Source organism: Aptenodytes forsteri, unplaced genomic scaffold (genome assembly GCF_000699145.1).
Source record: "Aptenodytes forsteri isolate BGI_AS27 unplaced genomic scaffold, ASM69914v1 Scaffold193, whole genome shotgun sequence".
Classification (NCBI taxonomy): domain Eukaryota; kingdom Metazoa; phylum Chordata; class Aves; order Sphenisciformes; family Spheniscidae; genus Aptenodytes; species Aptenodytes forsteri.
In genome coordinates this window covers 529,101-555,384 of record NW_008795405.1, presented here as the reverse complement: position 1 = coordinate 555,384, position 26,284 = coordinate 529,101, and the positions used below count along the sequence as shown (strand labels likewise).

Here is a 26,284-nt window from a genome sequence, read left to right as displayed (position 1 = left end):
TAGCATGGGACAAAGGTCTTTGGGGATGTTCAGGCTCTTGTTGGCCCAATGAAGTGGCTGAGACAGATGAGGAAGAAACAAACATCCAGGCTGAAAAAAGGAAGGATAAGTTAGGAACACAATTGAGGGAAGACAAAAGAAAACATTTTTGAGTATGGGGAATAGAAGAAAGCTGCGTGATGTTGAAGGTATGGTGTAAGATGTGAGAAGAGAGAAGGAATAACTTGTATGGAAACACGGAAGAGAAGAATGCAAAGGTCAATGTACTTTTCAGAGGTAGGTCAAAAGATGGAAGGAGCAGAACATAATATAAGAATAAAGAGAAATATTTTTTCAAATCCCATTTTCTTTTATTTAACAAAATTTCTGTGATTTTTTTTTATATTTAGTTTTTTTGAACCTTTCTGTTTTGAAGTACTTGCGTAAACAACATGTATCTAAAAAGGTTTTAATATTGAAATATTAAACAGATTATTACTCTGAAGAGAAATAAGTTAAATCATTCTGAGTATCTGAAAATAAGTCTCACTTCTCTTTGACTTTGTTAAAAATACAAAAAAATACTTTTTTATATTTTTTTCCAAGTCAGAAATGTCACTGAATGAATCTTTGACCACAAAAGTGAATGATTTTAAAACTATGAGAGGTGTTTTTGGTGCCAGTATCTTTTCAACATCAACTTAATTCAAGTACCATCTCTTTTAATCTTCACTACTCCCCCCAAAACTGCCAGAGATCAGTTGGTGTTCATGCTATTAAAAACTAATGAAAGGTGTAGACTTTAATTTGATAAGTTAAAACCCCTTCAAGGCTTAATGTCATCACTTTAAATGTAGCATAAAAAGAGCAACAGAGAGAAATGATTGAAGCTCTTCACCATGGCTGTATTACTCTTGATAGATTTAAAATTAGCAGTTCTGCTACTAGATGCAGTATTTTGATATATAAAAGAAAAAAAAAAGAAGAAAAAAGTTTATATTGACATTAAAATGTTTGTATTTCCTTGGACAAAAGGATCGCCTTAAAAAAAGTATAAAAATCAAGTAAGTTCTTCTGTACTGGCAATACTAATGAAGCCCTGTCTGATTCTCTCTCTCTCTCTCTCTCTTACACTTTCCTCCTACCACCTTTCCTTGTAATAACAACCTCATATTCCTTCCAATGTCCTCATTGTACCTACATCCTTTATAGCTTTCTACTACAATACCTCCAGCCCACTCCACTTAACTTTTTTGTCCATCATTTGGACAGTAGTAATATCCTGTTGCACAGCTGTCTCCTGCTAAACAGTAATGGCTACTGATAAAGTTCTCCTCGACTTTTCCTTGAGTGGGACGTTAGGAGTTTCATGAAAATTGGCAACTGAATAGAAGAGAGAAAGCCTGTTAAGGATCCAACCATTATTCTTCTGTCAGATTTGGCTGAAAGTAGCTAAAAATCAGAAGGTGAAAACAAAGACTGCGTAATCATATATCCCTTATTTTCTTAGGGAAACGAGGCTAAAAAAACTGCTTGCTAGATACTTCATACAAAATCCTTGCTCTTTTTTTTCCATATTAAAATTAAAGTACATTCTCATGCAGTGTTCTCTTGAGAAATCATTTCTATCCAGAAGAGTCTGTGATCTAAAGACCACAGAGAGATTCCAGTCACATTGGTACACAGGAAAAGAACAGAACAATGAAAGGTCATCAAGAAGATGAAGATGAGCCTCATATTTGCAAACCAGGACATTTTTAAACAGTTGTTTCCCATTGACTGTACGTACAATTGCTGCAAACACAGGCATAAATGTGGAGCATATGTGAACCTCTCCACCTCTTTTTGTTCTTGTTTAGAGTCTCTGACTGAAAAGTGAAAAAGGCAGATGGATTTTTGAGTTTTTACAGCGAGTGGAAGACCCATAGCTTCTATAAATTAAGTATATATACCAGTAAAGACTTTGCAGGTGGCAACCTCCCTGGGAGGATCAGAGGTAGTAGCTGATGTATCAGGTGGTTAAGAATGCAACTTTCCCAAATCAAGTACTGAATGCAGAAACCAAATCCACTGCATGATGTTTACAAATAAGAATGGCTTTGCAAATCTCAGATATTGACATATTTTAGAAACAAGCCATATAAACTGTTTGGCTTCCCTCCGACTGCACCTTGAATAAGACCAGGTGAGACAACACCATATGGTCCATGCAGAACCAGATGCACTACTGCCTGACACTTGTACACCCTTCTGAGGATGTGATATCCCCTGGAAACATAGTAAGAGGTGGTGCTGAGGCTGACGAAAATGTATCCTACCTTTAAGATGCTTCCTTACCCCTGGATCAGAAAGGTGTAAAGTGACTAAACGCAAGATGCTACAAGTAATCTTGCCAGCACACAGGCCTTGACCAAACTGAAGGGGGGGAATCCATGATATTTCAGTTGTAGCAAGATATGCATGATCTGTGGTATCAAACGCACTGTTGAGTAGGATGGAAAAAAAAAAGCTGCAGAGACTGTAACTTCTGTATTTGTCCCTTTTTGGCTGTATTTTCTTAAGATGGAAGTGTTCCTTCAATATTGATGTGATTCCAGTACAGGAACAGGAAAAGTGCAAAGTCTGGTAAATTTAGGAGGGGTCCCAAAAACCTGTTTTGCAGACTCACTACAAATGGCCACTACAAAAAGCTCGAGAGTCTACGTGAAAGTATTCTGAGGTGAGATGCTAGGTATCATGCGTTGGATTCAGTACCACCCTAACACTGCTACACAGCCTAGACCAGAGACAGCCAATCTATGGCTGGTCTGAGCAACCATGTGAGCAACTGTACCCATTTGTGTACACAGCCCTAACAGCACAATTGGTCTACAGCTCACATAATTATGCCTTTTCTTAGATAGTTGGCCAATTTTGTCTTACATCTGTAATGAATGTGTAGAGACTCAACGGTATTTCACAGATATTTTAATGCTAAAAATCCCCAAGTGAACAGCTAGAGTGACTTAGTAGATGGTCACAAGCAATAACTGAATAAATATATTTCATAGAGGCAATTCCATTTTTAAGGTCACTCAAACTGCTAGGAAACTGCTGTCTTTAATTTTGTTCTTATTTAACTATCAGCTTTTACAGGGAGCAGGGAGTAATTTTAACAGAGGTCAAAAAGTGAACAGATGATCAGATTTTTAGAGGTGCTGAGGCAGCTCAAGATAGGTACTTAGCGGGACTCAAAATACTGTAAGTGGGTTAGATACCTAAAACCCATTAAAAGTCTTGAGAGGTAGGCATCCAAACCACTTTTGGATGCTAATATTTTGAATATTAGCTCCCTATTTACCTCTTTCTTATCAAGATCTCAGTGTTGCCTTCAGAAAAAGTTACATTCACAAAGCTTTTTCTTCCCCTTTCATATATTGACATTATCCAGCTTGCTTTTAAAACACATCTGTTTTTTAATTACACATGGTAATTTAATAAATGTGACAACTTCCCTATCTTTTAGAGATATCATTTAATTACCTTTACAGCCCCCTGGAAAAATTCTGTGAACTCTTTAGATCTCTTGTGCCCCTGATTTCTTAGCCGAGGTACCGGCTTATGTCCTTTACTGATATAAAAGAGCACTACTATGTGGATTTCAGTGATACTACTGTGCAGATACTCAGGTGAGGATCTAGCCCACAAGGTCTTTGTGTTCAAAGCTGATTCAGATGAATATCCTCCAAATTTTCTAGTTGAATCACCGAAAAAGGGGAACGTTAAAATGCCACTATCTTCTGAGCACCTTTCCTTGCAGTCAGTTGAGAGTGTGCTGTGTGTTCTGCAGAGGGCAGCTTCGTCAGAGCATGCACCCATACTGCTTTTCCTACCCCTTGGGAAAGCTGTGGAAAGGTAGCTGCTCCGCTGTCTATCGCAAAGGAAGATCATTCTGGTACAATTTCTCAGTTTATTAGAGGTGCCCGATCCAGAGGGGATCCCAGAGCATGTTCCCAGTTTGCTCTGTCAAGTCATCATGTTAGACCAACAGTATTAAAGTAATTGTGCTCCAGTTAGGCTACGTATCTTGGTTAAGGGGTTTCATGTAAGGGTTCATCCCCATACACTGACCTTCAATCTGTCTATTAAGCTCACAGTTCTAAGAAGAAATCAGTCTAAGGGAGAAATCACCTGTGCTCCGGTATCAGCGCTATATTTTCTTTTGCTTTTTTTTCCTACCTCCAGAAAACAAAACCTGACCTATACTGAGTGATCCATAAGGAAAACCAAACATAATTATGTCATGTAAGGGTTCATCCCCATACACTGACCTTCAATCTGTCTATTAAGCTCACAGTTCTAAGAAGAAATCAGTCTAAGGGAGAAATCACCTGTGCTCCGGTATCAGCGCTATATTTTCTTTTGCTTTTTTTTCCTACCTCCAGAAAACAAAACCTGACCTATACTGAGTGATCCATAAGGAAAATCAAACATAATTATGAAGTAGACATATTTTTATAAACAGGAATGTCAGGCATGTCATCTGGACTAGAAGGTGCAAGAGATGTTACATCAATTAAAAAATACTAGAAAAAGCAGCTGAGGTTTTCTTAAAAAGCCAAAAAAGTTTGTAAGACTTGGACAAATTTTAAAGGTAATAATAAATAAATTTGGAGAAGTAGTAAAAAATATGCCTCTCATCAGATGAGTATCTTAAATACTGACCCACAAATGATTTTAAAATTTCTAAGCAAGCACTGGAAACATATGATACTTCAGCTTGCTTTTTTTTTAAAAAAAAACAAACATACAATCACCATTACCCAGTTTTCAAGAGATGTGTATTTCACACCTAACTTAACTCTATAACCCACTGCAGGACAAGGTATTTACATGATAAAATGCAGGCTAGCACATTACAGAAAGTTAATACATATCAAATACTAGGATTTTATGAAGCAAAACTCTACTCAGAAAAGAGTTGTAAGATGAGTTTCTTTTTTTCAGGGAGGGCTGTGCCTGTTCTTTTTTTTTTAAATTGGAGTATTGGTACACCTATTTCCAAATATTGGAATGAAATATCACTTTGCAACAAAAGTACCAATTTTTGTTATTATTATTTACCACTAAAAAACCCCACAAACCAACACTAAGTTGATTTTATTTTTGCTAGAAAATAAAATAGCGAAGATAAAAATTTAGCTTAATAGATTAGGAAAAAAATACAGGCACTATCTGATAGACTATAAAAATTTAGAAAAGTTCCAAATGTTTTCAGCTAGGCACAAAAATGCTGTTAATGATTAGCCGCATAACAAGAGATTTATCTCTGTCTTTTTTTCCTTTCTTTTTTTTGTGTGTGTGTGTGTTGCAAAGGCAACACAGCCATTCTGCAGGTCTGTCTGTGCCATTCTTAGGCCACTTTCAGGCCGATTGAGAAAAGCTGGAAAGTAAACACAGGTGTTTTAAAACTGGAGCCGCTGTCATGGACAACCACAAACACCCTTAACTCTGATGTGGCAACGCCTCTTTCCCGCCCTCTCTTTTTTTAAAGCATTGCCCACAAAGAACATGTCAAATGTTTCACCTTTCACCACCTCAAAATAACTTGGAGCTTATAACATTGTTTGGCAAATCTCAAGCAAAGAGATCATTTTTTCATTCCTTTTCAGATGTAGCCAACTCTAAATCAGTCACATAAAATAAAGAGCCGTTCTATTTCTAATTATTTTATTTTCAGTGTCCACTGATTTACCTGCAAACACCATGTTTCAAGTTGAACATTTCCTTCCTCAAGTGTAATTCAGACTCCTTGTTTTCATGATTCAGGTTCAACTAAAAAGACAGCGAGGGGATTTTGCAATAACTAAACAAGAGATTTAATCCAGTGGATAAGAGGATAAATAAAAAAACATAACAAAAAAAAAGCGCGCCACAAATCCCCCAAACCAAAAGAATAAACTTTGGTTTTTTGATTATTGTGCAAGAATACGTACAAAACTGAAAAAGTACTCGCTTGTAAATTAGCTGTTCCAGGAAACAGCACATCCTGTTTTGCAGCCATGAAGTACTGACTAGCTAGAGAAAAAGTACAGAAAGCAAAAGCAGAACAAATCCCCAGAAATTATGTAGTCACTCTTCACTTATGCAGTTGATGTGCGGGGGCGGGGGGGGAAAGTAATGTATTAACAAAAGTGAAACAGCTACTGACAGCTACAATTTAGTTCTGAAAAACTGGTAAACTAAACAGAGGTGGTTGCTCTTGGACTGAAACTAACAGCCCCAGCACCACTCCTTACCCCAAAATGCAGAACTGGTTCATAATTTAAATAGCAAAATCTAGATCCAGCAAAAAATCCTGAAATTTTATATTCAAAGCGGTGCGACCCTCACATCTATACCAACAGCGAATGTATTGCAAACATACAACATTGCTAAAAAGACACATATGTCAAAATCAGGTCTTACTCATTGTAAAGGATGATTTTTCCTGTCAGTCTCAGCCTTCAGATTCCAGAATGATTTTCTTTTTGACGTAGACGCTTACACACCCCAGTTTCAAAAGCCAGACACCAGACTTACTGTGTGTCCTGTGCTCCAACTTAAACAAACACAAACGACTTCATAAGACAGCGCTCATGCATACATTTATTTATGTTAGGACACAAGCAGGATTTTTCTTTTTTCCAGATTTTGTCCGGTGTAGTAAAGAAACAGTATTATTTATCAAAGGATCTGTCTGAACAGCCCTGAGCCTCCTCATCCCCTATTAGCTTCACCGGGCATTCAAAATAGTTCACAGTCTCACAAAACAGGCCTCAAGAAACGACTCACAAAATTGAACTTTACATTAAAAATCAGTCATTGTTATTTCCTTTAGGCCATTTTACCTTGTTTTCGACAAAAATTATGAACTACTTTGTATACGTTTATATTAAAAGTCTAACCCATAATACATTTAAAGCGTTACTGAATATAGCCAAGAGAACACAACTGTAATGAATGTAAAGCATCAAACTTCCGCCAGCAGCCAGCATCGCTCACGGTGCTGTGCATTACCTAACGAACACTTAAAAGAAATCACACACACAAGCACACTTATTAACCTACGTATGTTAAGATTGCAACAAAAGCCATAAAGAGCAAGCGTATTCACTATTTTCCCTCATTTGTTGCTATTTCTGGCCTCTGCATTAAGCACACGTGACTTGAAAATCATATACCGTTGAGACTATTACACATAATGGACAAATTAGACCAAACAATATTGTGTATAAATTAGCCTGTTCATTGGTTTGCATTAGAAATACTTTTCTGTTAAAATACAAAGGATTTATGCTTGGCTATAAAACAAAGCAATAGAGTTTAATCTGATCCATTAAAAAAAAAGTGCACTGGTATACTAATGGAGAAAACCATTAAACATTCTGATAGCAACAATTCAGAGACAGCTAAAAAAACAGGGAGAGAAAAGCTTGTTGAAATAACCCTTTTTAAGTGCAAAAATTTCACCCCATACAAAGATACAGCAACAACGGTGTTATTTACCAGCAGATCTGTGAGGTCTCAGAAAGTATGTTTTAAGCTAACAAACTGAGTTAGGGGAACTTTATCAAACCAGTAACTACCATTAAACAGCAATGATAGATTTATCCCTCAGCACTACAGTGACCTCCTGGCCAAAACCTAATTTCTCATTCCTCCAGCCTTTCTGTATTCAAAGTTATTACTCAGTCACAAAAGGAGCTGGTTTTTGAAGCGAGAAACTTGCATCCACATTTTGAGAGATAAGGGGCGCTTTCAGCTGCACCTAACTTCGAGAGAAGGTGTGGACACTCAGCTTTGGGCATTTATTATTTGATGCAGCTCTGGAGAGCAACTTCTTTTTTTCTACGTGTCTTAAAGAACCGGCAGGAGATATACAGTAAAACTGTAAAAAATACTAATAAGCTTTAACAGTGAAAAATGAGTTTTACTTAATGAAACAAACTGGGAAGCTGATTTTATCTTTTAGGAAATGGGGAAAAAACCCATAAGAAACAGACTGAAAACTGACGCCTAAAATTTTGCTCAGATGAATAATAGATACTCACAGAAGTAGCTTCCTGTGTGAAGCTTACTGGATTAGGCCCCAATTTGTGAAAATGTTGTTTCTGGACTCAGACCTGCTGTTCTAAGTTTCAGGCTGGAATGAAGTTTTCAGAGTGGAGCTCTCAAGTCCTAAAGATAGGGGTCAGAAGGGAAACAACGCAAGGGTGTGAAATACGCTGTTGCTGCTACAACATCAACTCTGCTTGGTAATTTTTCTCAAATTACCGAAGAAAGGAAATATGAAGTCTGATGTAACTTTCTTCAAACATAAACACATCTCAGCAAGACTGCGAGTCTTTTTCTCCTAAAGAATAACTGAAAAAACAAAAATATGAGAAGCAGACATTCCTTTGTGAGGACAAAGTTAATAAAACATTTTATTTGGGAAGTAGACATGATACAATTGGAGTTTGAAGGTGCACTTAGCTCTGTTCTAATATTTTAAATTTGACAACACTTGTCAAAAGATGTTAAAAATTGTTTTGTGGTCCAACAAGTCACTCAGCAAGAATAATTTTTAAGCAGCTTTTCTTTTTGTTTCAGTTAAAATTAAAATCCATGTTGTGTAATCCTTGGAGTCAATCTGTAATTAAGGGGATTTGAAGAGAGACCACGCACTGCATTAATGATAAAATTTAATATCTGTTTTAATACTCTAACATAAGAAAAAAAACCCTAAGCAACATACAAAAAAGCAATCATCTCCCTATTTTGTGTGAATGCAGCATAGATACTATGTCTAGCAGCGGTGCTGTATTTGATGTCAGCTTTTTGTTTATAGACCAAACGTTTCAGGATTTAGCATCTACAGAGCTTAAACCTGCATCTGCTTGAAAGTTGGCACCCAGATTTAATAGGCTAGATAAACAGGTTTTATTTTATCTAGTTTGGAAAACGAGTGTTTTTGTTGTTACTGTTGTATAGCAATTCCAAACGGAAGGAGCTATCAGCAGCATTTCCAAGGTTTCAGTCACTCCTCCCAGTTTCTCAGCCACTCTCTCCTCCAACATCTAAGACAATTACAGCCCAACTGTAAGAAATAGGAGCAGATAACCAATTAAAACCAATTCATTTTATGTGATATTCTTAAATGCTTAAAAGTCTAACACAATACAAAAAAAGGATAATGTTTGGTATACTAAGTCTCTCCTCTATACTATATGCAAGGAAAAAGTTTGAAATCTGTCTCTCTTCAAAATGACACCAAGTAGTGTATTCAAACCATTTGCTCAGTTGTTTAACAGTGGAGCAAACACAGATCCACTTTTAAACTAGAAACCTGTACTAAATAAATAGTTTCATCCTTTCAGAAGATGGGATGAAGGATTGAAGTACCAGGGCAATGAGGTATTTTATGATTCACTCTTTTTCCAAAGAACTCAGTAAGAAGCATGGTCAAAGTAGAGGTGCTCTTAATGAGATTTTGGGTGGAAATGTTTTGAAGGGATACGATGTTTTTCACTGAGAAAGGATAATAGATTCTTTTAACGTGGACATCAAAGATTTTTTCCTGTTAAAATGTCTTCTGGCCTGAGCTTTTCTGAAAGAACTAGCAAAGCATCAATGTATTCTTACCAGATCTCATTGTATCACGTAAGATACCTAGTTTTTGAAAACAAATTTGAACAGAATTTCCTCTGATCTCTGAATATTGTCATAACAGCCTAAATGTGTGTATAACAGCCTAAGGCTTCACAGATTTGGGACCTAGTCCCACTAAAATTTAAGTGCATGTGGAACTTACAAGCTTTGAGATCAAAGCAAGAAAGGGTTCATTTCTTGCTCAGAATTTAGATCGTATAACAGTAACTATTAATGTCAGCAGGACTGCTCTCCAGCAGTCACTGCAACATATGTGCACAGAACCAGGCCTAATCTACAAGATTAGCTTCAGCGTTTGAAAGCCTGGTCCAAATGATGTTTCAAATGTAAAAAAATAGTTTAAATGGTATTGATTTCTTAAAAATAAGTTCTCTCAATTTCTCAAAATGTGGGGCCAAGATATTTGTAAAGAAAGAACTCTATGCGCAAGTCACACCTCCACCATCTTAATAGCCCCTCCAGCACAGCAGATATTTCTTTAATAAACAAATGAGCATTGAAATAATCATCTTGACTGTGATCCACAAGGATATGGCAAATTTATAAAACTGTATGGAATCTGAATATGTCTAGTAAAATTGTAAAAGATGACATCTCTTCTTCAGTGGAGAATCACTTCTGGAGATGGAAAATCCAGTATCAACCAACACAGTTCAGAAAATGAAGTCCCAGAAGGTTTCTTTATATATTGAATCTAACTGCAAAATGACATTTGGGTCTTTGAGTTTAATTTTAAATTGCAAATTCAACTGCTTAGCAGCTTAACACAATCACCAATACACATTAATACTATGTTCAGGCAATGTGATATACACTTATTTACTATAACACAGTAGCATTTGTAACTTCAGCTTCCTATCCAAAGTTTAAAGACAGGTCTTTTCTAGTTTCACCTTTCTATTGCTTTTTCTTTGTAAGATATATTTACCTTACCACTAAGGAAGGCTGAGTTTTGGAAGTGGCAACACAGCTGACTGAATTTTGGAGGTGTAAGAAAGTGAACCTTTAACTGCAAACATATTTTACAGGAGAAATCAGACCTTCTTTGTGTGTTTTCCGTGAATAATTCTTTTTCTGTGCAAGTGTAATGAGCAATTTTGAATCAGCTATACGACAGAGCTATGCATGCAGTGTTTCTAAATATGAAGGTAAACTTAATATATGTTGAGTTGAAATCCTAATGCATTGATATACTTCTGCTGATGTGAAGCTTACTTTATACCTTTCAAGTCTTCAAATAACAAAAAACAAGGTTATGTATTTCATATGCCAAAATTCTATCTGTGCTTGTGTTAATCAGTAAAGATAATGTTAATATACTTTCTGAATAGGTGGTACACCAGTGTGCCTGCACACGTTTTTTATGGTTAAGGTCTGGAAACTCAGAATTACTGAATTATCGAATTTACTACTTGACCCCTAACGTATAGCTTACTACTCTAAAGCTTACTCCTACAGAAAAGCCAAAGTCCATCTGCCAGTCCATAATCTCATGAGAAAAGCTGTGGAGATCTACTGGAAGACAGGTGAGGAATATTTTACTTCATAAAGTCCACTTTCATAGAAGAAAAATAAAAAGATCAAAATAAATCCAAGTCCATTCGTTCCTTCTGCTCTTCAAGCATTCTCCTAATGACCTGTATACTGCTAGGGTAGAAATACACACCTACTGCACACAAGGAGTACATCTCTTCCCCTTAGCAACCTGAATATGTGAACAGCAGAGTCCACTTTTCCTTTACACCTCTGCAGGGCCACACACATGGAAGGCAAATCAGGATTTTGCTCTTATTTATGGAGAAAAGAAAGGGATTTTCAAAAGCCTCTCAAGGCCAAGTTGGATGGGGCTTTGAGCAACCTGGTCTATCGGAAGGTGTCCCTGACCACGGCAACGGGGTTGGAACTAGATGATCTTTAAGGTCCCTTCCAACCCAAACCATTCTATGATTCTATGATCTAGGAGCATAAATAAATAGATGGGAATTAAAAGGACAGGCAAAATGAGTCCTGACTCCTCTGAGTAAATGATGGCTAAGCACCAAGCTGCACTTTCTGGACATGGGCTCTTTTGACTTCATCTCATTCTAAAACCTAATGTTTCTCACCTGGGAACAGAATAGGAGAGACTTTCAGATTACAGTAAAAAGATAAGTAAGAGCAAACACGTAGCACCTTGAGACTTCTGAATCAAGGCTAGTCCGCAGCCTTACAACCATACTAAGACCTAATGTTTCAGTGTCTTCCTTTACCATCTGTCCCGCTTCTACTCTGAACCATACTTCATATGATCACTTGCATGCAAAATGCTAGGAAAGGGTTCTCCAATTCTGAACAGAAATTTGGGTAAACTTAAACATACAAAGACTAATGATTCCTTTTTAGTAAATACCTAAAATTCTGAATTATTTATATTGATCCTTTATCCTATCCCTTGTTTCCTCTGCCCAAGATCTAAAGTAGATTCTATCAATTCTGAGAGGTGTTTCAGATAAGGAGGTCATGGATGGGTCAGAGCAAGACCTTTGCTATTTAATGACCCTGTAGCTTGCCTTTTGCACAAGAGCTTAGGTTACTACCTTTTATACATTTTATTGTAGGACAAATAACTGACATGTCATCATGCACTCAGGCTCAAGATTTTGTTTACAGTTGCTGCTCAAGCAAAAGAGGATCATTTTCCTGTGCAGCATAAAAAATGAAGGGTGTACAGTAAGACACTGAAAAAATGATTGAAAAGTAAGATTTACCACACTTTCTTTCTGCATGTATGAATAACAGATTTTGTATGGAGAAAGAAACAAGATTTATGAAATAAAAAATAATACATAACAATGTCACTCCTCCTCTTCATTCATTAAATCTGATATCTTGTCTCCAGCATCATTTAATACTCGGTACCTCTGAGAAAGGAAAAACTTAACTTGGCTAAATATTTTTGGTGCTTCCTTTGTTTTATTATGGTACAATGCTGATAGATACTTTGAAAACTATGCCAGTGAAGATTAGGGACGATACTATTAATAGAAACTAATGCTAAGGGCTTCTTTAAATATTCCAGAAAACATTTACTATTTCATGTACAAAATGGCTTCAGATTTATAATCTCAACTAAGTTTGGAAATACGTTTTATAGTATCAGAAAGTGGCAAGTGAAGGAGGGAGTCCTAGTTTTCTTATAGTAAGTCTGATACTTTAGGCTTCATGATTGTTTTACAATTAGATTAACATATGCCCTTCGCTCCTGATCCATATAATCCTGAAATGAAGCTCCATACTAGCGGGAAAGTAAAAGAATTTTTTTTATAGCTGTTTGAAGTACAGCAATATGACACCTCCTCAGACATTACAAAGGTTCATAGTAGTACTACTATTGATGTATTATTGGGCAGAAGGAAGGAAAAATGAACCCATGACTGGGGTGATAAACTATACCATTGGAGATGGCAACGAAGCTTATCATTACAGTTAAATAGAGTTTCTGTTTTTATAGGAACTTACCTTCCCATATAAGTAGCTTTTCTAACATGATTGTGGTTTCTACAGTATGTTTGCTTACGTATCAGATTCTGTGATTCTAATTTACAAGATACTGATGAATTTCCGTGTATTTTAGAACACACCAATTTTGTATCATTGGTTTAAGGCATGGGTGTCACCACTATGAAGATAAGGACTGAAAAAGCAAGTAGCAGACAGCTTTCTATCTGTCCACAGGATGCCTGCATAGTTTGTTCCATCTTCCACAACTTCAGAACGTTTGTTTATTTCAGGATATGTATTTCTAGAATACGTATATCTGAGATCTGCCCCAGGCCCATAAACTATTCCAGTTTTGAGGTCCTTTAACAGAGTTTAGACAAAAACCTAAAAATGCTGCAGCACATTTACAACTGAAACAAAGCGTCCTTGAAACTGGAAGGCCAAGTGGCAGCATCACTGAGCAAGGAAGGAACTTCCAGGAAGTCACCCAGATGGCTATCAAATGAATCAACCATACAAAGTGGAATCTATCCTGTCAGAAGGAAAAACAGGTGCACGAAAGTGCAAAGTATTTGTAAAATGCTGTTAATATAATACGTGCAGATGCACAATTACAGAATGGTTAAATGAAAAACATGGATGAGAGGGCCTTGTCAACAGGAAGTTCATGGTCACAGAAGCCTATTACCATGAAAGGGATGATTCTTTGCATACCAAAAGTGAGGACGTGGAAGCAGCCTAGATGACTGTGAGAATGATAACCCAGATTTAGAACAACCTGAAACCAAAATATTGCACTCCAAGAACCTGCTGCATTCATCAGAAATAATACTTCTGCTAATCAGAAGTAGTAACACTGGCTGACCTCACGGGAAGACAATTTCCACCTATGAAATGGCAACCAAAAAATAAAAGACTCAGCCAAAAGGTTTGGATGACCACGTCATCCCCAATGACAAAGCGATGTTTACAGTATATACAAACAGTTTATTGATGTTTTAAGATTGTCAAGAGTAATCTGGTGCCAAGAGAGATTTGAAGGCTGTCAAATAAAAAGGAACAGACCTTCAAGGAATTTTTAGTGGAGCAGATGAAAGCTGACATCAAACACAAAGTGTGAATGAGTAATGAATTCCTTAATGCTTAGAACTGAATCAAAGTTCAATAAATATACCTGCTTTGGTTAAGAGACGTTCAGCATCTGTTAACAGGACAGAAGGAAGACTTACACTCCTCAGGCAAGGTGAACAAACTCCTATAGCCAAGATGCTGTTTGTTCAGTCTATCAAGACACATTCAGTGCCATTCTTGTGCAGCTGTTTACAGGCAATATGAAGCATGCTAAAATTCCTTAAGACATACAGTGCTCTAGACAAGCATAATCAATTAGACAGATACAACTCTTCTCAGGATCATTTTCAGGACAAATGTTGTTCTGCCAATAAATGTTCACTCTCATCCATATATTACTTCGCATTGAAACAATTCTGAAAGACCTGAGGTCACAGTAAGTAAGAAATACCGCTGCTTGGTCTTTCATTTGAACAGAGTCCAAGAAATCCTGAGCAGCTGCTGTGCAGAGAACACTGTACACACAGGGCTGCCATGCCAGACAGCGCTGTCAGTGAAAGGACAGCCTTCCAGATACAGGAAGGTGGCAACCGAGGAAGCAAAGACGAGAACTTGGGTACATCTATTTGTTTCCTTCAATTTGGAAACAACCCAAGGCTTGAACGAGTTCAAAATTCTGGCCTGCAGTGATGCCTTAGTGAACCAAGAACAGTACAAATGGCCCTGCCACCTATCCACACAGCCACTTAAGGACATCACAAGCTCACCACTGAAAATCATGCCAGTACTAACGTTACCAAATATCATTTCTCTTCAGCTCCCAGGTAGATGTTTCATATAAATCAGATTTATTAGACTCTGGAAGCCTGTGTTTCTAAAGGGACTCTGGACAACTTCACTCTCAGTGAAGGGCAAGTGTCTCACCTCATAATTTATTTCCCATGTTTTCCATTGGGGAAAACATTGTATTATTTGCTTATGGCACATTTAAGCAGTTATTTTAACTTTCAAGTCCCTATACAAATTAGGATATTTTTGGTCAACGAATACAAATGTCTATCAGTGCCAAAACATTAATTACCAAATGGGAGGAGACCGTCACTAAGAATGTAGTTGTCACTCATGAACAACTATTCTGTCAAGATCTGCATAACTAAATAAAGCCTACCAGCCTGGATGGCTACAAAAAACAATTAACAAAACTGGCCACTGGAAGTGATACTAGTAGATCAAATTTCTGAACTTAGCTTTTTGATTCATGGTCAAATACATGTGCTAAATTAGTCACTTCCTGCCTATAGGGGATACATGTGAGCAAACTGTTACGCTCCTAATTATATGACAGCAGATGAAGGAGAAATCCCTGGCTGAGGATCTCCGGACCTGAACTGACCAGAGGACCAGGTTATGACATCTGGCTCAAATGAACAATTGGGTCCAAGGAAACTTCGAATGACTGCTTTAAAGACCACTCGACCAGTGCTCACAGTTTTTCCCCTGGGATTGAGGGGGAACGCTGGTCACTGTAGGATTATATGAGTTATTTTCTCCCTCTCCATATATACAGGTAACTGGGTGCGTTGTCAGAAGTCTGTAGCAATAGCTTTTGGAGACACTGCAACTTAAGCAGAAAGGAATGCAGAAAATTAATATTGAAGTGGAACATGGACAGAATTATTTCTGCAGGAGTTATACACAGCCTCATTTTAGTGTTCATTTATGGCACGACGCGCTGGCTTACACTGATAGCCTCTGAGGTGTACAGTACTATTTAATAACACCAGCCATAAAGTGACTAATCATGTTTCTAGCATGGATAAGAGCTGAACAGACTTGGGTCTAACCTTAGTGACACCCTTTAAGACCTTGTGATTAAGTGTTTTTGGGTGCAGCATAAGCAAAGGCTCTGTTCAATGCAATTAAGATTGCAACTGTATCTACTCTGTCTGATAAAGTGTCTAGGAAGCAGCAACTGAAGAAAAATGTTTGTGCATTCTTACCCACATCCAGATTGTCAGCAGCATGATCCAGGTTTTATTAGGTCTTTTATTTCTACCTCCACTATGTACTTAAAAGCAATTCAAGCATTCAAACTTCAGCAAACTTCCACTCTAAAAATTAATAGCGATCTCATGTGCTTTGTAACCAGTTTTACTGACAGGGTAGCAAATTTGTCTCTCACATTGCCCAGGCATTTAAATGAGGGCACATACTGCTTTAGGGTAGCTGCTGGAGAGTGAAATGAACTCATGATGGCTTCCTACAACCTGAACTGGACAACTCTTCTGAAAGCAGAAGAGAAGTGGCACCCTTCTTAGGAGAAGAAACAACTACTGAAACAGCTCTTGCACAAAGTTAGAGATTGCAGCTTACTTTGACAAATCCTCTAGTACTTTATCCTCGTGTAAGTTATTGGAAGAATAGCATGAAGAACCTTTCAGGATTAGTTGTAACAACATATTATTTGCTGGAGGTAACCTCCAAGAATCCTGTTAACTATTCCCATTGCTCCTGAAACGTTTCTCTGGTTTCAGAAAAATAGATATAGAACATAAGTAAACGCAAGGGCACAGTGTATCTCCTCAGCAGCAGATCTGCAATCTACTTCTCCTCGTCTTCTACTTCCAATATGAAGCTGTCATCCCAGTCTTCAAACACACCTATAAATTCATTTGCAACTGTGATAGCAGTCCCTTTTATAGGTAGCAGCACATGACATCCAACATGAAAAACATGACTGCTTTAGGGTTAACTCCACAGAGTGAGCTCAAGCTGAGCTTTCACAGGTTGATATTCTGTTAGATACAGAGGGAACAGTGCATATTGGCCAGAGGAATTAATAGCAAAATGTGAGAGAAATGGGTGGATTGTCCAACATACAAATACTGCTGAGTTGCTTCATTGAAGAAAACCCAACCACTCTGAAGTAAGCACAATATTTTAAAGCAACATTTACCAAACAATAACACCATACGAACAAGTATTAAACTCTTTGCAGAGTAATGACTAGTTATTTTGTAGCTAGAAACTGGAGAAAGGTATAACACCCACTTCACCAGTGGATAACATAGCTATTCATCTGTTAGCTATAAAATATTGGTAATCAGCAGCCGGTTTCTATCACTCACACAGCACTGCAGTTAACAACAGTGCAACAGTCAAAATGGCTGAAGTTGGCAGAGTGGTGTTCTGGATGTGGCTGGGCCTTGCCACGTCCAAAACTTACGTTCTAGGTTTCTAATAAATCAACCTGATCTCTGTTGCCTCATGTAAAATGATTATGAAAGTATTGAAAGGCTTTTCTCTAAGAGTTTTCTAGGATGCAATTAATAACTATAATAAAATGTAAACATTGTATGCTGAACTGGAATTTTAATAGAAGAGATGAGATGGGAATCTCTCGGTTTCCCACCACTGGTTCAGGCAAGTTTCCCTGGATTACAGAGCATTTCAAAAGTCTCTGGCTGTGTCAGAAACAAATCAGAGGCTTTATAGCCATAAACCAGCTCTAAACTCATTAAAATGAAGTTCTGAAACTTCAGCTCTGAAGCTCTAAACATAAAAACACATTAGAATTATTTAGTTTTTGCAGATAAGGGCCACAGTTACTATCTTCTGAAAGAAGCACTTTATTCCATAGTCAATATTATATGCCTAAACAGCATGAATACTCCATGCTTTTCAAGAGTAGCAAATATTTTAAACTTCATGTTAAAGCTTTTCTTAATTTTTTTAAGCTCTTATGACATCAGATTCTCCTGGGATCATGCTCTTCATGGATGATACATTGACTAGTGAGCTGGATTTGTTTTTGCGGTTGGCATTGTCAAGCAGATATGGAAAAATGGTTTCTACTCTAAGAATCTGGGAAATTCTGGGAATCAAAACAGAACTTAATACAATTTACGACAGGCATCAGGGTGTACTTAAATTAAGTCTTCTTCTGGCTTTTTCACAGGCATCATCACTAGAACAACTACCAAACTGCTATGCATGGTGAATTTCCTACCCTTGACACAATTCTTATGTGTCAGCAGAAAGCAGATGCCATCAGCTACAATCGCTTTATGACACTACTGTAGACAAATTTCTGACAGCTCCTTCAGGTCACTTTCTTGCCTCTGACTCTAAATACATTGACTAGTGAGCTGGATTTGTTTTTGCGGTTGGCATTGTCAAGCAGATATGGAAAAATGGTTTCTACTCTAAGAATCTGGGAAATTCTGGGAATCAAAACAGAACTTAATACAATTTACGACAGGCATCAGGGTGTACTTAAATTAAGTCTTCTTCTGGCTTTTTCACAGGCATCATCACTAGAACAACTACCAAACTGCTATGCATGGTGAATTTCCTACCCTTGACACAATTCTTATGTGTCAGCAGAAAGATGATGCCATCAGCTACAATCGCTTTATGACACTACTGTAGACAAATTTCTGACAGCTTCTTCTCACTTTCTTTTTCACAGGCATCATCACTAGAACAACTACCAAACTGCTATGCATGGTTTCCTACCCATACAATTTACGACAGGCATCAGGGTGTACTTAAATTAAGTCTTCTTCTGGCTTTTTCACAGGCATCATCACTAGAACAACTACCAAACTGCTATGCATGGTGAATTTCCTACCCTTGACACAATTCTTATGTGTCAGCAGAAAGCAGATGCCATCAGCTACAATCGCTTTATGACACTACTGTAGACAAATTTCTGACAGCTCCTTCAGGTCACTTTCTTGCCTCTGACTCTAAATTTATGATATTCTTAATAAAACCATGGGCGCATGTAGGAGGAATTCTACAGAAAATCACAACTAAAAAGATTGATTAGTCAGAAAAACAACAAAACAAGCCAATCATAACCAAAGATTAACATCTTAACAGCTCTGAAGGAGATTAATAACCTTTACAAGTTCTAATGACATCATACTTGGATGGAGTAAACTCATTTAGTCACTAAAGGGCACCTGATTTGTGTATCATCATGAAACAGCCCTCCTCTCCATTTTGAGAGTTTGGCTTGGAAGTAAAATTAGTATGCCTCTCTGGTCTTTAAAGCAGGTTAATAGCTGCTTTAAGAAGAACGTACCACCTAATTAAAAATTACAAAAAAAAACAGGCCTGTGAAAAAAAAGTCACCTCTCCCTATGTTTCATTCAAATCCAGTTAAAGATTTTCCATGAATTTTCAGATGCAGTTATTTGTTTCACAAGACTTTTTTCCTATTCTTCTTCAACTGAGTAAAGAGGACATTCACACTGGCAAAATCTTTATTTTTCTTTAGGAAAATGTATTACTTAGAACTCTGCATTTCAAAACTACACACTACAAAGCTGACAACAATAAAATGATCCACAACAATATTTGAATACTGATGAAAAAATAGCGATTCTTCAACTTTTTATGTTTAATTGAATCAGCTATTTCAGTGTATTGTGGGAATACATTTATCAGAATCAGTAGAGACCAAATGTTAATTATGAAGGCCAAGCACAAATGAATAATCTTATGTATAGACCCTGACACATTAGAACTGCAAAGCACTCTGCAGATCTTACTTTATGAAAATGTACTAAGAGCGCAAATGTATAGGCCCTTAGGAAGCAATTATCCCTAAAAGATTTAGCTATAATTCAATCTGAAATATTATAAGAGATTTTATAAAATGGTTTCACAAAGAGGAGGATTATTTTGCTTTAACTATGGAAATAGGGGCCCACATGCTTCTCTGAATGACCTCTGTGCAGTTGTGGGCATTGCCTGGAGGGGAGATCTGAAATTGGCCTTTTTGTTCAATTAATACAATCCCCTATGACCAATAAGAATACTATAAAAATTAGGAGTACTAGTTTGGCATTGTGGGACTGAATGGCCCACATCACTATAAGGAATGTTCTATGCAATAAATAAATACATTAAATATGGAAATTTTAAATCACGTACTACTAATATGTATGACAGAGATTAGTTAAGAAAAGCTATCTTACCAAAGATGTGTAGATGTTATATTGCACAATAACATGTGCAATAATAATAATAATAAATAAATGGCACAGTATAGGTCTATACAGCATGCAGCATATGTCATATGTTTTATTTGTCACATGATCCTCAGGTGTGACATGGGATCTAAAAGTGTAAAAACAAAAGTATGCAAGAGTGCTTACATCACCTTTGTGATTTCCAGATCCTGGATCTGGCCAATTTACTGCCACCACACCTCTCCCACAGTTACAATATGTGTCTCTGCTGCTTTGCCTCACTCAGGAGTCTACAGGCTGCTACTGCCTCAAAGAAGGGTAGCAGTAGCCTTGTGAGCTAATATAACTAAAAATAAAGCTGAAAGCTTGCAGCTTATCTTACCTATTAGAGCATACCCTCAGTAGAATGAAATAGGTTTCTTGTTGATTGGTTTTACACTTTTTTCCTTCTGAGCAACTCACTATTGTGAGATGATTTTAAAAAGTAGGAAAGAAACAATACCTGTTGGGTTTTGCTGTTAAGTGTATTTCAGGACCCCACAGAGGTCATGATCTCATCTTTTATCACAAACTTTTACGCCATCCTTAATCTAGCTGATCCTGATTACTGTATTTTTATCCAGTTAAGATTGCAAGTATCCTTGCACCACATCTGATGTTTATGCTTCCGTTAGTCCCTGAAGAAAATCTAAAGCAGATCAAATTCCTCATCTGCCACCTATCACCAGAATACATCTTCTGCCAAACTGAATCAAACAACGTTAATTAAGTTTAAGAGAGTAGGGAAAATTAAAGATTTTAAAAACCCCCAAAACTTTCTTAACAGAAACTGTCCTGGATAGACACAGAAGGAAAACCTGGACTGCTTCTGCAGGACAGGTGTTTACATCTGAATTAATAGCACATAGCGCAGTTCCCAGTTTGCACGTGGAGGTGGTTAAAGTAAATGTAGATCTCTGGATCATAGTGAAAATAAAAATAGTTGTGTTGATATTTAACGCTGCACCACAGAGACAAATGGCCTGTCCTATTTCTCAGAAAATGGTCAGATGACCAGGCGGTGATCTGCAGCGGAGAGGAGACAGGAGGGGATTCTTGGGTCTGTACATGCACCCTGCGTGTAGCACTTAGGATAGCTACCGAGCGCATACAAGAGGCAGGAGGTAGCAGCTAAGAACAAGAGGGTTTCACAGGGGAGGTGTGTGCCAAGACCCCACAGCACGTTACCTGTCAAGGGGCTCCGGCTGGATATTTCTCCGTCAGGGAACATTGCCGCTGACGGCAGCAGGAGCACCCCGGCAGCCGCAGCCAGGCCCAGAGCACCAGTCAAACCCGTTTCTAAAGGAGTTGCTGACACGACTTTCATCCCTACCAGCCAGTCCATATTTTCTAGGCTGTAGCTACACTAAAAAGGGGTGATAAGCTTTTCATTTACTTGAGCGCTTAGGTCAGGAAGAGTGTTCGTATGCTGTATATCAAAGCTAACTACTATTGCCAATATTTCATAGGGGCATTTTCGGGTTTTCAAGGTCAAGAATTCAACTTGACCCATCAGCCTTTTAAAAAGTACTCTGATGGACCTGTTTTCACTGTAGGCAATAGTAATATGAACTGAGACAAACTCTACAGAAGTACAACATTAAAAAAAGTTCAACTTTACCAAAAATTGAAGAGCATTCCTTTTTTCCTCCCCAGACTTTCATCTCTCAATTAACCTCTAACTTTGAAAAATCAAAGAATGCCTGTGACAGCCAGAAATTAAATTCTTTAAAGATTAGGTGCTGGGAGAGCAATATCAGGCTTAGAATGAAATCCTCGTAACACTATGAACTATCAAGTCACTTCTTGCTCTGAAAATATAATTATTCTGTAAGCATCACGTCAGGCAATATTAAATGTAAAAAGCGTAGTTTCGATAAAACATTTCTGTTTTCTAACAGAAAGACTGTGCATAATATTTTCAGTGACACAGAAGAAACAAGTCAGCATGCAATTAATGAAAAACAATACTATGTTCAATAAGTAGCATGCTCGGCAAGCACTAACTTTTAGTGATACCAGATTCAAAACAATGCTATTATTGTGGTCAGAAACAGCCCTGAATGTTTATGATCTCTATTTCTAGTCATCTGAGGATGGATTGCTTTCAGTATTGCACACCTGATTTTGTAATATTCACCATAGATTCTGATGGCAGTTATAAACCCATGGAACATACAGCATTTGTGTGGCACACAGCCTCTCTCCATTTATTCATTATACTTTTTTTTTTTTTAACTGAGAAATGTCAGACTACACAAGGATTTACCTTAATTCCTATGCTTTGCATCGGTCAAGTTGTTGCATGAATAACGATGTTTCCCGAATATAAAAAAAAAAGAAAAAGGAGGCAGAGGAAAATCTGCCTGTAAATGAGATAAGTATGGATCTTACTGCCTAAACCAAACACAGTTTTAAAACGACAACACGGTATCAGCAGAGCAACTTCTGTATTTATATTGTCTCTCCACTACCCATAAAAGAGATTTTTAAGAATATAGTTGTTGAATAGGTGCGCACAATGCTTGCACATCTTACCTGGCAGAGTCTCTTATTCTGGCTAGCGGTGAGGCTGCTGGTTATGTAGCTATCAATTCCACTGATGTTACAATTTCCCTTTCTCAAAGCAGCAATAACCTGTCACTTTACAGTGTCCTTTCTCTGACCCTCTCCCGTCTCGCTGAACATTTTTATTCTTATTGACAAGACTTATTATTCCTCCTCCCAATTCCAACTAGCTACCCTTTTGCAAATAGTAGTATCAACTATGTGGTCACTAGTAGTATAGGTCAACAATGTTATTAATATAGCACACACTGCTGGGAGCAGATCAAACAGCCATGCTTTAAAATATTAGTTTTGCAAAGGTACCGTGAGGCAAATAGTTGCAGTTTTCTTCACGTTATAAAATGCAATATTGCAAGGACAGACCCCAAGAATTTAGCGTTAATTACCAGCCCAATAATTTGGAGGATATGTTATTTTTTTCTCGTTGTTTTCATACACAAAATAAAATAAAACAAAACCATAACAGAAGGGTGCTGTATCTGTGTTTAAAGAAGGGGTTGTTGGCAAACACCATAGCTCACTTCTGCCGAAATGTACACAACTGATATATGCAGCCCAGAAAGCTGGCACCAGGGGCTTACAACCTTAATTTGCCTGCAAGAAGAAATGGAGATTTACCTTCAGAGCACGTTCTTGATTGTTTTCAGCAGTCAGATGTCTCGTGTTGTTTGCTGAAGTCTGGTTCTGCTCTTTCAGATGATGAAGCTCCTGCTCCAGCCGTTTGCACTGCAACGAGGAAAGAATCCCATTAAGTAGAGGAGCGTGGGCATATTTTTTTCAACAAGCCAAATGAATTAACGTAAATAACCCCATCACCATTTCTGCAGTAGTGAAAGCATCAGACAAAAGCAAGTTACAATCCCAGACCAGTACCAGAGCTACGTTTTTTAAATGCGCATCATTATTCAATTTCTTCCTGGTCCAATTGTATGCCAAAAAAAGCTAAGTTTAGTATCAGATAAAGACATTTTGCAGAATATTTTAAAAAGTCTTTAAAATGTCGGGTTGAATTTCTGCTCCCAGTTATGCAAATATAAGGATAGATTTTGGCTTTTATGTATTAAGTAAGTGGATATAAAGGAAGCAATACATGCTTTTAGAAAATCAAGCAAATGAAAGACCCTCCTCCCAAATCCAGGACCAGCCTTTTATTAGAAAATATACATGTAATTTTTATATTTGTGGTTTTGACGCTAAGAGATTACTCTAATTCCCAAACACACACCACATCTTGAAAGAAAAGAAGTCTTAAGACTGTTTTGTTTAAATATTTAACTTAATGACAAAGAATGAAAAATTTAACATTTGCTCCTGTGTGCATACAGTAGTATAGTTACTGCTGTCAGCTGAACATCTATTTTAAAGATTAAAGATCTGCAAATTGTGAGCTAAATTATATTTCACTGTTTTTTATGGTAACCGTAAGAGGTCTTGCCCAGTTACCTTGGTTTGAAAGAGTAATTAGTTGTCAACAGACAGTTCATTGTCTTATGAAAAAAACCTGTTTTACCAAAAAAAAATCAAAACAAAACAGACAAAATACCAGGAAGATGTAGGGGAACAACTGTTAGAAGTAGGGAAAAACACAATATTAGCACAAACATTTTAAAACAGTATATTAAAAGCAAGTAGTTTGGATATCACCACCAAAACCCAAAGCTGATAGACTCTGTTGGAACAAAAGACAGTTAATTGATAAAAAGTATTTTAATAAATACTTGCTGAAAACACTAGTAAGAAAGGAATGAGAATCGTGACATAATGCCCACGCAAGCATTGCTGTCTCAAATGAAAGACCTGGAAACATCAGTCTTGTGCTATCTTAGTGACTGTGGAAGACACAGAGCTGAGCTTCCCGTCAAGTGTATACAACCTATTCCTGAGTGATTCAGTACGTGGGACAATGCAGCATGGCTCCTGTCAACTCTAAAAAAACAAAACCTGTGAAACAGAGAGCTGTAGGACTGCAAAAATTATAACTGAGGTCTAAGTAAAATAAGGAGTACTAAAGGATCTCAGAACAGAAATTTTGAAGACATATCAATGCATGCACTTCTTCAACACAAAATAAGTCCTGAACAATGTACTGCACATCATGTATCCAGCATAGTATATAAACCAGAATGATTCAATCCTATATTTGAATAGGTTTTAAATGATTGTAGGTGTCCAACAGTACTGTTAAAAAAATTCAGTTCACATATCTGCTGTTGTATTTCATGACTTCTGTTAGAAATCTGGGCTCATTTCTAGTAGGATTACTTATTTTAAAGGCAGCAAATCTCTCTGGCCTAGTGCATCTTCTCAGTGTCTGCTGTAAAGTTCCTTAATGCACAGTTTCATTTTTATTGCAAGAAAAAAAGACACTTTCCCATAAAATAGGGAAATACAGAAAAAATGTTAAGATACATTTGATTGCAAATATTTTTACAGACTTGAGACATCTGATGTCTATGTTTATCTCACACACGCACAAAAAAAAATCACAAATCACAGAATCACAGCTGTAATTCTTTTTCCATGTGTCTGCAGACATGAAGGTGCTAAAAAAACTATTGAAGAACTAAACCCAGATTATGCAGTTTTTTTCTCTAGCAGCTTTTTTTCTCTAGCATATATGATCTAAACACCATTTAAAAAATAAAATAATCTACTACTTCAGGCATTATGACACTTTACACTTTATATCATGTAAGATCCGCAGGCCTCTCACTTTTCTGCTCTGCCAACGCTCTTCTTCCAAACAGTGTTATGGAATTCCCAATTTGACAACAGCACAGGTTTCTTACAGTAAATATTATTAAAAAGGCCAAAATCTCAATCTACCTCTAAAACATGAATTTATATTCATGCTATTCTCTTGATTCCAAAAGAGAAGTGAAAATACGCTAAGAGCAAAACCTAGCTACAGGACCATACGGAAAAAGATCTTGATGTACAGGGCAGGTTGCACAACTAAGGGCATGGGTGCAATCTTATCCTGCTCTCCACTTCACTCCTGTGAAGACAGGACAGTGAAATAAACAGCAGCAGTGGGACTCTAGTATCAGGCAGCATACAGAGCATGTACAATAAAGATGCAACACAAGTAACATAAAATGGGTGGACCTCCCTATCAAGTCAACCTTGACATGATTACATTTACATCAATCTTGGCAGCATTTTGTAATTCATCTTTAATTTTATTTCCACTAAGAATGTTGATATCTGAAAAAAACCTAGGCATATTCAATCAGCATACTGCTTGAATCCATTCTGAGGGTGTCACTGAAAGAAATGGTGATCTAATTTGACCTTTGCTCATAAGTGTCTTAATATGTTGGAAAAAATGTATTAACAGAAGATGTTCTGAATTATCAGTCAAAATGTATTTATTCCCAGCTGTCTAGGAAGTAAAATCTTGGAGCTGGAAGCTCCAATTGGAGCTGGAAGCTCCAAATTTGGAGCTCAAATTTGGAGCTGGAAGCCATTGTGCAGCGGGAGAGATATGA

The 26,284-nt window shown here is 37.3% G+C and overlaps 1 protein-coding gene across 1 annotated transcript in view; it reads right to left on the bottom strand.

The window, feature by feature from the left end:
• MIPOL1 (mirror-image polydactyly 1) overlaps window positions 1–26,284 on the bottom strand; it is a 166,234-nt gene that overhangs the window by 75,534 nt on the left and 64,416 nt on the right. Inside the window, exon 10 of the mRNA XM_009280687.1 lies at window positions 23,412–23,519. Coding sequence (XP_009278962.1) covers window positions 23,412–23,519 — 108 coding nt within the window. The remainder of the gene's footprint in view (window positions 1–23,411; window positions 23,520–26,284) is intronic.